Source organism: Lycium ferocissimum, chromosome 10 (assembly GCF_029784015.1).
Source record: "Lycium ferocissimum isolate CSIRO_LF1 chromosome 10, AGI_CSIRO_Lferr_CH_V1, whole genome shotgun sequence".
Taxonomy (NCBI): Eukaryota; Viridiplantae; Streptophyta; class Magnoliopsida; order Solanales; family Solanaceae; genus Lycium; species Lycium ferocissimum.
Window position 1 is genome coordinate 47,177,507 of NC_081351.1, and position 14,670 is coordinate 47,192,176.

Genomic DNA, 14,670 nt, shown 5'->3' on the forward strand with positions numbered 1-14,670 from the left:
CAGGTCAAAGGTAATGAGCGGGAATTTTTTTTCTAGTATCTTTGGGAGCGGGGCGGGGGCCCCTTTTTTTTTGGGCTTGCCCCGGAGCCCCTTTGGGGAAGCACGAATAAAGGGGGTTATAAAAAAAAAGAAAAGAAAAAGGGGGGATCAATAAAACGAATGAGGGGAAAATTCCAATGATTTTGGGCCCAACCCCAGGGCCGGGGCGGTCCCTATTCCTTTTTTTTGGGGTGTTGGCTAATAATTGCTCCCGACAACTCGTAAGAGTTCGGACATTTGAAAGGTATCCATGCCTCGGCTTAAAAAAAAAAAAAAACATATGCGTGTAAGGGAGCAAATTTTGACAAAGCATAGAGGAAGGATAATTATAGAATGGAGAACTAAGAAATTTACGTCTATCGTTCCACTTTTAGGAAAAGCATGTGTTCGTAGGAATAATGTCCTGCACTGGTCCTTCCCGGACATAACGTTCCAACCATCCTCGATCTCTATCCTCGTCGAGTTTGGAAAGAATCGGGTTCTGACCTCGTTTGGCGACCTTTATCACCCACCCCCCCTCCTCGGAAGATTCTCGGAGGATATAACCGGATGAAGTGCACCAACGTGAACTCCCTTTTGGCGTTATTGGCCAATAAGCCGAGGCAGGCCACGATCCTCCAGATAATCGGCCCAATTTGGGCCAAGTTCTGATAACCTGTGGCGTCGTCTAGAATAACCGGATCGATTGGAGGATCGAATTTGAGCGTGAACGGATACATGTAAACGTATAGAAACCTTCTAGCCAATCGTGTAACGACTCCTCGGGCCGGGGGAGAACAACACATGCGGATGCTTATCCCGTCCCAATCGGCTCGGACTCGAGGAGAAGATCTTCGTAATGGACGAGGTATCGCCTTACGTCGAAACCCCTATCCGCGACTAGAGATGGCTTCTCGACGTCAAATTTATGGCTGTAATTGGGTCTGGACGGTATTATGTCCAGAGCAGTCGGTTCCACCAATGTTTTTCCCTTGGGTTTTGAGACAGGCTCGGTTCCCGAAGAAGAAATAGAGGGAACGTCCTGGGAAGTAGATTCGGGGTTGGCAGACATTTTGAAGGTGAAAGAGTGGGTAAGAAAATTTGGGAATTTGAACTGGCAAATGGAAGATTCAAGAACGTAACAATGAAAGGGGAAATATTAGAAGAATGGAAGAGGCAGTTGAAAGATGCAAAAACTTTGAAGTAACAAAGAGGCTTTACGATCAAAGTAACAAATGGAGAAGTTAACAAAGGAAGCAAGAAGTAAAGAAGCAGAGAATGAGAAGTGAAGAAGTGAAAATGAAAAAATGAAGCAGCTTTGGGCCTTATATAGGCGTTATACTGTAGCGGTTACAGAGAACAACCAATCGAGCGTCGACACGTGTCCCACAATTAATAAGACGTGACATGAAGCGACGTGGGTTAAGACGGTTCCCGAGGTCGACCACTCGGGACGAGACACGTGGCCGATGTCAGAAGGACGTGACATAACTGTTCCCACCAAATTTAAAGATAAGAACGAGCTTATGGAACCACCGGTTTTGTGACTTATCCACTTCTCGTTACTCCGGTAAAACTACAATCCCGAAAGTGTGGGGACTATCTGTATACGGTAAAAACCGAGTTAATGTGTGACCGGTGAGACTGAAGCCGAGGGCAAGTCTAAATGAGCATGAGCATGTTCGATCTTTTCTTCATACCGGGGTATTGTACAGGATGCAGCTGACCCGAGACAAGAAAAGTGTGTCCGTTGGTCTGGTTACGCCGATCCAAACTCAACGTGTCCGTTGGTCCGGTTGCGCCGATCCAAACTCAACGTGTTCGTTGGTCCGATTACGCCGATCCAAACTCGGCCGGTGTCCCCGGGTTATTCCGGTTAGCCGGGCGGCGGTGCGCACGCGTCGAGCTATTCTGTGCTGCGACCATACGAGTGTCGGACCGTACGGTCCTACATATCTATTTTAAGGTTTCTTTATTCAAAAGGGCTTTGCATTGTATTCAAGGCCCATAAGGCATACCTATAAATAGAGGACATTCTCCCACTTTTTGGGGTTAGCTTTTTTCAGATCTCAACATTGTAATAGTGAAATATATTGAAGCTCTCTCTCTGATTTTGGTCCGGATTCATGGTGTTCTTTAGCTTTACTTATCCATTCAACATAATACATTGCCTAGTATATATATTTAGTTTAAATCATCAACCTCAATACACTTACTCACAGCAATAACATATATATCTATATATTACAACAAACAAATCCATATACATTTCATACCAACCAAAATAGATTAAAATCCATCCACATATCCTTTACCTCACATACAAATTTAATTGTTACTGAAATTCGGGGTAAACAGCTTGAAGTTCGATTGTTATATATATTCGAACTTCAGACCACTGTTATGGAGTTGACTATGACTAAAGCTGCACTAATCTTAATTTGTGGCCACATTTTAAAAAGCAGCCTTAAGAGTGACTATCTGCGCAAATTGCCCAATGACTCCTAATGAGTGATCAAACCTACATTAAGGGTTGTTTAAAGGGGAACGTACGACCTTTATTTCTTTGATCAATTGCATCCCCCCCCCCCCCCCACCCATTTTTTTGTGCGGATTGCCCTTCAAAAGCACTGGTCTTTAATTTTTGCCCCTTAAATTGGTGATCTTTAAATTTTGCCCTTCGCTAGAAGCCCCTTGGCTCGAACTCTCGCTCAATCAAAAAATAAATAAAAAATCGCAAGACATAAGTTAGGATTTGCAAGATAGAGTCTTGCATGCCTCGGGCAGAATTTTGAATGCAAACTCTACCTGCAGACATACAAAACTCTTCCTGCAGGACTCTACCTACAGGCATACAAAATTCTACCTGCAGGTAGAGTTTGAAACTCTGCCTGAGGCCTAACTTTGCTATGCCTCAAGCAGAATTTTGAATGCAAACTTTACTTGCAGGAACTCTACCTTGCGATTTTATTTTATTTTATTAACTGAGCCAGGATTCAAACCCCAAACCTCATGGTATTAGGAGAAGGGCAAATATTAAAGACCACTAATTTAATAGGCAAAATTACAGACCACTATTAAAGACCACTAATTTAATAGGCAAAATTACAGACCACCCCAGAAGAAGGGCATTCCTGCGAATTGCCCGTTTCAGTATATAAGTAAATTATCTAGAAAAATATATATGTGAAAATTATCTCCAAATGAACGTACCCACAAAATGAAAGGTATGGACATTACAAGAAACCATGCCTATATAAATCTATATTTTCCTTATACAAACCAACCGCAATTAGAGAATAAAGTAATAACAAGACATAATTTCATGTCCGCAAAGAATGCTCCATTTGATGATCTATAAAGGATAATAATTAAGGAGAAAAACATACTCCCTCCGTCTAAAAAAGATTGGCATTTTTCGCCTTTCGAGAGTCAAACGAGTAAATCTTTGACCGTTATTTTTTCATACGTCTTTTAAATATTTTAAATTATTAATTATGGTGACTTATAGTACTTTTTACATAGTTTTCAACTATGTTAAATCACACGATCAAAATTAAAAAGTTTGGCTCTTGAAAAACGAAAAGTGCCAATCTTTTTGGGACAAAGGGAGTAACTTTTAATTATTTAAATCATTCTGTACATAAGATAATAGATCCTCTAATACACATTTCTCCACCAAAAAAAAAAAAAAAAAAAAAAAAAGGGATTCTACTCTATCTCCTTGTCCCATCCACCTACCCAACATGGCTGTTCCGGTCCCAAACCCCTTTTTTCCAAGAAAACAAAAAAGAGAGAAAATCACTACGACTCATCGCTGAACCCTGAACTTACTGGAAATATTGCATGGCAACAGATATCTGATCTGCTACGTGTTAGAGATAATTCAGCTCCCAAACACAACCAGGACACATGAAGATGATCTGTTGATGCATTAGGCCTCAGCCAAACTAAAAGAGCACTATTCAGGCTTGAAAATGCAGTAAATAACCAAATGCAGTAAATAACCATACCACTATGCACATGATATACTGACTTGGCAATGCAGCTGAATATCGTAACCATTATGCACCTCTAATTGTGTCCACTCTGTCGATAACATCCAAAGCTTTCATCCGGTCAATGTCAAAGTCAAACACTGGAACAGAAGACGGTCTCCTTATAGGGAAAGGGTTCTTTCTGGTTTCATTTATAGGTGAATGGCTACTGCTCTTACTCAGCCTGTGGTACTTGCTCAACCCTGTGTCTGCAAATTCTTGAGACTTGCTAATCCCTGGAGTTAGTTTTCTCTTGCTTACATCACGAAGCATTTCTCGGTCTTCAACCGTTAACGGGGATGATGGAGAGCTTGGTTTGTGGCTAGACAACTGAATCGTCTTTTGATTAGGGGAATGGATTGGAGATTTTACCGGAGATCTTACTCCACCATTAGCAGCACTTCTTGACTGACTCACAAGATAATGGAGCCACACCACTAATTCGAGAATGTATGCTTCTGTTCTCTCCTTATCTGCATGATACAGTGTCTCAATCCGAAGAAGATCAACCTGGCTAGCAGGTTTTATATCGGACCTACAGATGGAAAAAAAATCAATTAGACAAGCCAAAAGAAGAATCAAACGGTTTAAAAAATAAGTTCACAGTGAATTGAGCTCACCCTGTATTTGCCCATTCGCCAACCCATCCGAAGCCATGATGGACTCTGAAAAGATTTTTGGGAAAGAGAAAACACTATTGAGTAAACAGCGAAATGATTGAACCAAAAAAATTAACATATGCATAATCAGTTTTTAGTTTAATGTGTTCTGAATTTAAGGGGATACACTTAAGCCTCAACAATGTGAAAATTCAGAAATTTCAGCTTCCGTCCCAATTTCACTATCAGAGCAACATAAACAAGAATAGAAATGACACTTTTATTTTTTTTCCCTGAATTAATCATCTATGCTGCGTTGTATTTTCTTTCTTTAAAGTCGATGGATATGATAAATATGAACTGTTTAAAGGATTAGGATTGACTTTGGTGGGAAGAGATCAAAGGAGGGGAGGATAATAACTAAACCACCACTTCTCTTACCATACCAGAGTGGGTGGAAAAGGGCGGTAAGACCTTATCCGACCACTCTTTAGAAAGCCAAACTAACCCTGGTACTGATAAAATATAGCACATATTAGGATACAGATGCAAAGGATACATCTTTATTTGGCTTCAAATACAAAGTAAGCTAAATTTTATCCGTTCCTCTCTTTTCCTTTAAATAGGCCTGATTGGTATGACATGATATGTCTCCTTGGAAATCGTTTTCCAACGCTGATTTCCCAGAAGATATTGAGAATGTTTTTGCCTAGGAAGCCATCTTCAGATGAAATAAAGGAAAACAACTCATGTTCATTTTTCAGTTCACTCCTCCACAACACTTATTCCTATTTGTAAACATGACTTGTATCCTTTATCACAAAACACCAAAACCATGCCTACCTTCCACATCCAACCACCACTATTACTCCCTCCGTCCCAATTTATGTGGCACCGTTTGACTAGGCACAAAAATTTAAGAAAGGAAGACTTTCGAAATTTGAGTTCTAAAACAAACCTTTAAGACATTTGTGTGGCTACAAATCATTTCATAAAGGGTAAAACGGAAATTTTAAAGCCAAGTTTTTAATTATAAAAAGGTGACATTCTTTTTGGGACAACACTAAAAAAGAATGTGTGCTACATAAATCGGGACGGAGGGAGTAAATAATTTCAGTAAATATATTTCTTGTCTAAAATATTTACGTCATCTGAAATAGCACCACAGTTTGCTTTTATTTTGTTTGTTCCCAACTTCACACAAGGATGGCTTATATCAGTTTCATGCAGTTTTATTTTGAGTGATCACTTCAGGGAAAATCTGTTAAAAAAAAGAACGACTATCGCCTAACAACATCCCACGTAATTAGAATCCCAAAAGGAATTAGCAATGCAAAAGTCCTATTTGGAACTAGAACATAGTAAATATCATGCAACCGTAGCCAATGAAGAAATTTTTCCAGGGAAAGTAGTTTTACTTGGTAGTATTGGCTGCCATGGGTACAAGCCACTGCAATGTTTTCTCCATTTCACCTTTGATTTGTGGCACTGTCAACTACACAAGGAAATTACTATAATTTAATAACCTAGAAGGAAGGAACTTGTAAACCCGTCACAAGCAAAACATAAAATAGTTGATCCTTGACATTCGACATAACATGATCATATATAAATATAAGTACCTCTTCCTTGAGTGAGAATGACAGTAATTTGAAACGTAAAGCTGACTTTATGCTTGGTGGCAACCCATGGTATAGAGCATCTCTTGTATTTGGGGGCACTGAACCTGATCGAGTAACCTGATCATATCAAAGATACCTTAGCTAGCAATACCAAGAAAATGTGATCGACAGATACATTACAAAAGATAATTATGTAACAATAATCTCTACATGTTTGAAGATCTAGTAGGCTAATATGGCTATGATTTGAAAATGCAAATCAGTTAAGATTTCTTTTGTGATTTCTTTGTGTAAATAAGTCTCTTTTTATTAATAAAACATCACCAGCTCTTGCTGTGTGATTCTTTTGCCCCCAAAAAAAAATCAGTTAAGATTCTGCTAAGATCACAAATACATAATTCTAGTAGTGGACAGACACCTAACACAAATAAAAACAACAAAAGTTGAGAGACACTTCAAACCAAAGGGATGAAGAGGCATTTTACATGCGATACTCAAACGACATGTTTGCTTTCTGTAAGCTAAGAGAATTTTGGCATAAACAATATCATGATGAGTGTTACAATATTGACCAGATTTATTGTACATATCGTGTAATATTCCACATTTATATTTTTTTTAACAATAGAATATTACTTATCATGTTAGGAGTAGAAAATGACAATTTACCATTATACATGGCATAAAACTCAAAGATATGAAACTCCTTTTGTACAGTTGAAGATATGGCCATTGGGCCAAACTCAACCCCAAAAGCTAGCCAAGCAAGATCAATTACCAAAAGGCACAATCTCTCTAGTGATGTCTACAAGAACAGAAAAAAGACATGACGAACAAGGAAGTAGCCTTATCATCAACGGAATTAAAATGAGGCTCAAGCAAGTGAAATACATGCAGTTCTAAATGTTCCCAAAGTGTTACAACAGAATAAAGTTGAAAAGAAACTGGATGACAAACTGAAGGAGTTCGCGTAAAAGTTGAGAGGTAATTTTAAAATGAATCACTAATGAAAAGGCTCAATTGCACATTAGTATGTCAGCAAATATTAGAGCTTAACTGATATCAATTTCAGCCTCAAGCAAAGATTTGAAATTCACAAATCCAATGATGTGTTCCAGTCCATATTTCCTCGGAGTCTTTGAGGTTCAATTTAGAGCATATAATTTGGGATCAAAGATGATGATTAAATGATAGCACACAAACATAAAGGATGAGGATTGTTGATATAATTACCAAAAAGATGTTTTAGCTTACTGGAGAAAGAAAAGAATTCTGTCCCATATTCCATAACATTACTACTAATTGAGATCAAAATTGGATTAGATGGAAGAATGGAAGTAACGGCAAAATACTTAGAGCAAGAGTATTGAAGATAATAGTGTGATTTTTCAAACAGGAAGCATGAGATGCTTACAAGTGTATCAATCTGAGTGATGATATTCGCATAATGCAATGCAAGACCAGCAGATCCCAACCTCTGGTGGGTGTTTTTCGTAGGTCTCTCTTCATCTGCAAGGATCAGCAAGACTGGTAATCATGATGCCACAAACTTTCCAATCTAGTACAACTACACCATGTGCAGTCTAGTCAAGATTAAAATTAACTTGATACGTTGTACAAAATCAAAACAAAAGCTTAAACTGAATATGATTCAACAAAAGAAGTTCACAAGTGACTCCCATGAGTTTCTGTCCCCCAAAATGAATCCAAATATACCATTTCAAAAGGGACCAATGAAACAGCTCATGAGTTGTACAATCAGAGTAACTGTAACATCATAGACAAGTATTCAGCAAAAAGTATAATCGAGGAACTCTAGTTCTGTTATTTGAATAATTAGTAGCAGATTATTCATAAATTCATCGAAGATCAAGGAATCTTCCCTGACCACTAGACACGCTTCAACAGCAGGAAACCATTTGTTTTCAACAGACAACTTGATAAGTAACCACTGGTAACAGATACCTTTCCACCAAGCATGCCATGTCAAATCTACAACAACAACACACCCGGTGTAATCCCACAAGTGGGATCTGGGGAGGGTAGTGTGGATGCAGACCTTACCCCTACCATGGGAGGTAGAGACGCTGTTTCCGATAGACCCTCGGCTCAAGAAAAAGCATTTTAAAGCAGTTCGGAAAAAGAAATAATGGAAGTGAAGAAGCCACGGCAAAATACAAAAGATAGTATGGCAAAGCATCCTGAAACATGCCATGTCAAATCTATGCACAGCATGACAATATAAAATTGTGGCAAGACACAAGTTCTTTTAAGAAAGATATAAAGAGAATGAGTTCTAGCACAGAAACTCAGAAATCAATCTTTCAAGGATGTCTTGCATTGGCCGAGTCTGTATTTGGAAGGAAGCGTCAGAGAACCGAAGCTGGGAAAGAACCTAGGTTCAGAATGTTTCAAACACACACAGAGAAGGAAAAGACTTTCTGAAGACGGTAGGGAAAGTTTGCAAGATGAGTGGGCTCTACGGAAGTGGTTGCTACCTAGGCAACTAAGGCCTGGAGCATGGATGATGGGCTGAAGGTGTCACAGCTAAGGGATGCGATGCTTCTGTTCTGATTTGCATCTGAAATGGAAGCTTTGAGGGTTCTTAAGGAGGGGCAATGGTGGATGAAAGAACAGTTTCTGAGACTGGACAGGTGGTCAGAAGGCGTGGGTTGTGTCGAATGAAGGGTCAGGGATGGGATAGTGGCAATTAACATTCCCGGAGTTCCAATACACTTATGGTATGTGCATTGTTTGGAAAGGGAGGAGACCTATGTTGAGTGATATGTCAAGAGTCAAGATCTTGGTGAGAAAAGGAGGGAAAATACCAGTTTCTACGGTCCTTGAGGATGGAGATATGTTTTTTAGGATCTGGGTGTTCCTCAAATTCTGCCCGAAAGTGGTTGATGCCAGTGGGGAGGGGGTGGGGGAGGGAGACAGGAGGGGATATGGGGTGGGTGGGAGAAAGATACCCTGTAGCAAGGGAGATAAAAGGGAGGAATCTTGAGCTACGATGGCGTCTGTAATGAAGTTTTCAGAGGTGTCCAAGGCCACTGGACTAATCTGGCAAGCTTGCCGGCACTGGGAATGTATGATTTCAAACCTGTGCACACTGTTATTGCTCTAAAAGCTCATGGCGACACTATGTTGCTCCAAAATCTGCAGGAAATTCCAGCAAGGCGAAAGAAGGGGGCAGCAGCTCCAAAACCCTTCTTTTTATGAAAAGGAAAGCTCTAAATTCATATTCAGACAGCTAAAGTGCCCTTTTTTAACCCCTATTCAGATTATGTGCATGACTGTTGGCTTTCGGATAGATAAGAAAATATGGAAGTGGAGGAAAATGCCTTTCCTTTAGCAATCTGTGAAGGGGAAAGAAGATTATCCAAACGGGTAGGGGAGTTCTTGGGAGTGTCCTTTGAAGGAAAAGAGGATAGAGTCCTGCAACTATTAAATGACCCTGACGGCGATGCTAATGAGGCAAGGGAGGGAGGTGAGGTGTGCTTCCAAGAAACAACAGTGGAGGGTCATAAAAGAGGCAATGATGAGAAGTGAGTGGGGCAGGAGATGGGATAAATACGAGGTGCTTCCAGCAATAGGGGGTGCCTGGGGTAATTTACGCGATGAGAGAAAATTGGAGGTGATGGAGCTAAGGAAAGTCGAGTTCACGATAGCAATTTGAATTAGAAACCAGGGGAATGGAGAATAGGGATTTGTGTGTGTGTGTGTGTGTGGGGGGTGTGGGGGGGGGGGGGGGGAGGATCTAAGACAAGGTTTTGGGAGGAGATGGCCACCTTAATGGCCGAGTGAGAGATCCCGTGGGTGTTACCATGTTAGGAGAGATTCCAATATTATTAGATTCCCAAGTGAGAGGGTGGGATATAGGGTGGTTTTTAGGGCAACGGAGGAGTTCTCGAAATTCATCTATACCTTTTCACTTGTTGATCTTCCAATACTGGGGGGCAAGATTCAAAAAACGAGGCCGGAGGATGTGACATCAAATTCAAGATTGGACAAATATTTGGTTAGTTCATGGTCACTCTACGGTCTGAAAGAGTTTCCTCAAGCCTGGCTTAGTGAGTTTAGCACAATTATTCAGGAGTTTGGCATAACTTACAATGAAGCTAACCATGTTTTGTTATATCAGCATTTTGCTCCAAATCTTTGCATTTACTAGGTGGTTTATGCTGACAATCTAGTCATCACAGGCAATGATCAAGATGGTATCACTAAATCGAAGCAGCATCTCTATTAGCACTTTCAGACTAATGACCTAGGGAGATTACTATATTTTCTGGGTAATGAGGTCGCTCATTCTATATCAGGTGTTACCATTTCACAACAGAAGTATGATCTTGAGACAGGAATGCCACATTGTAGACCTATCGACACTCCTATGGACCCAAATGTTAAGCTTCTACCAAGACAGGGGGAGCTCCTAATGTCCTGCAAGGTATAGGTGGTCGGTTGGTAAGTTGAACTACCTCACTGTGACTCGACCTGACGTTGCTTTTCCTGTGAGTGTTGTAAGTCAGTTTGGACTCCCCATGCAATCGTCACTGGAAATCCTTCGACATATAAAATCAGCTCCAGAAGAACAACTACTTTTTGAAGATCGAGGCGATGAGCAGATTGTTGGATACACCAACGCTGATTGGGAAGGATCACCTCTTAATAGACTGTCTACGTCTGGTCGGAGGTAATTTGGTGTCTTGGAAGAGCAAAAAAAACAGAATCTGGTTGCTAGATTTAGTGCAAAAGCAAAATGTCGAGCAATGGTTGTGGCGACTTGCGAATTAATTTGGATCAAACAATTGCTTAGAGAGCTAAAGCTTAGAGAAATCAATCAGATGGAACTCCTGTGTGATAATCAAGATGCGCTTCATATTACATTAAATACAGTATTCCATGAGAGTAAACACATCGAGATCGACTGTCATTTCATCAAAGAAAAGATACTGTCCGAAGACATTGTTAGAAAAATCGTGAAGTCAAATGATCAACTTGCAGATATTTTCACCAAGTCCCTCTCTGGCCCTCATATTAGTACATTTGTAACAAGCTTGATACATACGACTAGAGGGAGTAAAAGGGCAGCCCGGTGCACTAAGCTCCCGCTATGCGCGGGGTCCGGGGAAGGGCCGGACCACAAGGGTCTATTGTACGCAGCCTTACCTTGCATTTCTGCAAGAGGTTGTTTCCACGGCTCGAACCCGTGACCTCCTGGTCACATGGCAGCAACTTTACCAATTACGCCAAGGCTCCCCTTCATACGACTAGCGGGAGTGTTGGGAGAATATTGTAAATAATAGTGTATCAATTAGGATTATTCAGAATATTTGTTTCCTACTTTAACACTTGTACATTAACTATTTAAACCCAGTAGCTTGAGAGAATAATCAAGCAGTGTTCTCTCTCAATTTCTCTCCTTTCTCACATAGTAAAATTACTCTACAAACATACTACATCACATCTCATGGTTGAGAAGTGGAGATGGGAGACGAGGAGGGATGATAGTTCGTAGTCAAATCATTAGAATATCGAACCATGAACGAAGAAAGGCATGAAAGAAAACCATAATGGCTAGTGATTGTGAGGCCCCAATTCTTGACTGGAGGGACACCAAAGGCCTCTGCCCTTCCATCCCTTGGATAGATAGAGAGGGTACAAACTATTGGTAAGGAATGAACTGGATTTTCCACATCTTCCTATTTGGATACCGAGGGCATATAAAAAAGTGTATTTCTTTGCGTGGTTGGCTTCTAGAGAAGCAATATTGGCTGCTAATAATCTAAGGAAGAGGATAATTATACAATGCCAGCAGATGCTCTATGTGCAGATGTTCGAGAAACCGCCTATTATTACATTGTCAAGTAGCTACATGCTTGTGGTCGTAGATTCAGAATTGGCTCAAAAAACAATGGATCTTGCTGAGAACAGTTAAAAAAGGCTATGTACAACTGGACTTTCATCAGGAGTAGAAGACCCAAAGTGTGGGATGTAGCTCAACTAGCTCATATATGAGTAGTGTGGCAGGAGAGGAATATGAGAGCTTTTTGAGGGTGTAGAGAATGATCGTGTACTTGTGAGGAGTAGCCTCATGCGTCAAGTTTAATTTTTTGGGACCCATGAGGCCCTTGGTTGTAAAGCTGAATGGGTGATACTTGTAGTATCTTTAATCTTAAGTAAAGTGAAGTCAAATCAATGAAGTGAAAAGCCCAACCTCTTTGTTGGAAGCTTTGCCAGGAGAACCCCATCTTGACCTAGGTTTCTCTACTTTTTGGCATACCAATTGTATATGGGGATTCCCCAACATTAACAAAATTATTTACTTTATAACAATTTAACATAAAAGACTAATCCAAAAATAGAATCTTTGAAGATATAGAACAAATTGAATACAACCATTAGTTAATAAGATAGTAACAGAAACATCAAAATAAGAGCACTCACACCTCCCTCCAACCAGCTCCCACATGACAGGAAAAAAAAAGTACCATAAGAGAAGTTGAATTGAAGGCTAAAATGCATTACCAGCACAGCCAAATGCAGCATGGATCTCCAAATGAAGGAAATGCATAATGTCCACAAGCTTCTCCGTCACCTTCAGTAACGAGTAAAACAGTTCGTATAATATTCAAAGAAGTCTGATTAATATATCTAGAACAGTCTAACCATCTCATGCCAAGAATATGTATCATCAACGATCCCACTAAGAAATACTCCCTCCGGATCAAAAAGAGTGTCCACTTAACCATTTGCACAGCTCTTAAGAAAATACTAACTCCTAAACAAAAATAGGTAATTTGACTAAACTGCCCCTAATTAAATAGGTATTGGGATTTGATCACATAGCACTTAATAGGGGCAAATCTAGAAAAATAAGGTTAGTTCTTTCTAGGTTTAATAAGTGGACACTCTTTTTGATCCGGAGGGAGTAGTAATCAAATTACTATTTTTTAAATTCAAGAATAAAAGAGATCATAAAGCAGCACTGACTTGCTACCTCTTCCAATATCTTGGACCAGAGAGATTTCTTTTTCAAACTTTTGACATGTTTCCTTTGACTTTTCAACTCTGCTCTTAAAATTGCAAGGCTATCTCCTACACAAAGGAAAAGAAAAGGAAGAAGATCAACAAAAACACAAGAACAGAGAGGATAAAACCTCACAGATGCTAGTCTCTATAAAACCTAACATCCTTTTTGGTATGACACTTAGAATTAACCAACCATAATCAAAATATGTTTTTTAGTCATTTTCTTAGGTAGTAGAAAAATTGAATCTTGTGAACCACAAACCAAACACTGATTAAGGATTATCCTCTGGTCTTCATAACCAGAAATTATTTATATCACCCAGACAAAACAGTACCTAACTATTAAATGGGTGGTGAGAAAAGGAAAAGATTCTGAAAGGGGGTGAGCTGTAAAAACTACTCACAACTCATGAAGTCTATATAAACCCTAAAACCATGTCAGTTTATTTTTTTATTGTAAAAAGAACTAAAACAAAAGGATCGAAAACTATGGTTCACCAAACCTGGAAGTATACAGAGCATACAAAACACGGAGTATGCTAAGCATCTACAACCAAAGACTTAAAAAGAATGAATTGATCAGCTATGTCGCTCGAACATTTCCAAAATGCCGCCGGATGCGTGTCAGATCCTCCAAAAGTAGTGCATTTTTGGAGGTTCCGACACGGGTGCGACGGCATTTTTGGAGAGTCCAAGCAACATATAAATTTCTGCTCTACCGCTTGACAGAAAACAGCAAAATAAACCAATTATTGCAACTACTGCAAAGTGCAAATTCACTGCCTAACTACTAGTCCATCCTAACCATTCCCTTAGTGGCCAAGAGAAAAACTTGAAAATGTTTTACAAAGCCATCTTTTGTGTAGCAACCCGAATAATTTCGTAATACTCAAAGTCTGCTTGGAGGTCTAATGAATATTAATTATTTTGATTTGCGTGCCAACGAGACCCGTAGATGAGAATAATGCTTCACTTCAAGGCGAGATTGTTACCATATTGTTTTAACTAAAGTAAATTAACACTAATAATCTAATAGTAACAAGATTCAATCATTCAAGAACTCAAAAAGGGAATTCTCTAGGTTTTGCGACTTAAGGTAATTTCTACCTATGTTGCGCGGACTCTCCTAAAATGCTGCCGCACCCGTGTCGGATTCTCCAAAAATACAATATTTTTGGAGTATCCGACATGCACCCATCGGCATTTTTTAAGAGTCTGGGCAACATAGATTTCTACTACTTTGAACCTATTTTTTGAAACTGGTAAATTGTAACTGCTTTAAACCTATTTATTGAGTATAAATAAGTGTTTAAATGCTATTTATCAGTGTAGACAGTGATTGCATAACAGTACTAAACA

The 14,670-nt window shown here is 39.6% G+C and overlaps 1 protein-coding gene and 1 long non-coding RNA gene across 11 annotated transcripts in view; one reads left to right on the forward strand and one right to left on the reverse strand.

Moving 5' to 3' along the window:
* The window catches only part of LOC132034103 (uncharacterized), a 37,569-nt gene extending 33,216 nt beyond the window's left edge, over window positions 1-4,353 (forward strand). Inside the window, exon 2 of the long non-coding RNA XR_009408949.1 lies at window positions 3,988-4,353. This is a non-coding gene — a long non-coding RNA (uncharacterized LOC132034103). The remainder of the gene's footprint in view (window positions 1-3,987) is intronic.
* Window positions 1-14,670, reverse strand: part of LOC132034101 (protein PSK SIMULATOR 1-like) — a 55,411-nt gene that overhangs the window by 32,408 nt on the left and 8,333 nt on the right. For 7 of the 10 annotated variants that reach the window (XM_059424341.1, XM_059424340.1, XM_059424338.1 and 4 more), the window contains 7 exons: window positions 13,280-13,377; window positions 12,808-12,877; window positions 7,691-7,785; window positions 6,277-6,393; window positions 6,073-6,149; window positions 4,676-4,720; window positions 3,614-4,590 (listed from right to left, as the gene is read on the reverse strand). In XM_059424341.1, coding sequence (XP_059280324.1) covers window positions 4,083-4,590; window positions 4,676-4,720; window positions 6,073-6,149; window positions 6,277-6,393; window positions 7,691-7,785; window positions 12,808-12,877; window positions 13,280-13,377 — 1,010 coding nt within the window. In that variant the 3' untranslated portion in view covers window positions 3,614-4,082. Of the gene's footprint in view, window positions 1-3,613; window positions 4,591-4,671; window positions 4,721-6,072; window positions 6,150-6,276; window positions 6,394-7,690; window positions 7,786-12,807; window positions 12,878-13,279; window positions 13,378-14,670 lie in introns of those variants that run through there. The other 3 variants (XM_059424343.1, XM_059424346.1, XM_059424347.1) reach the window with 3 other exon arrangements.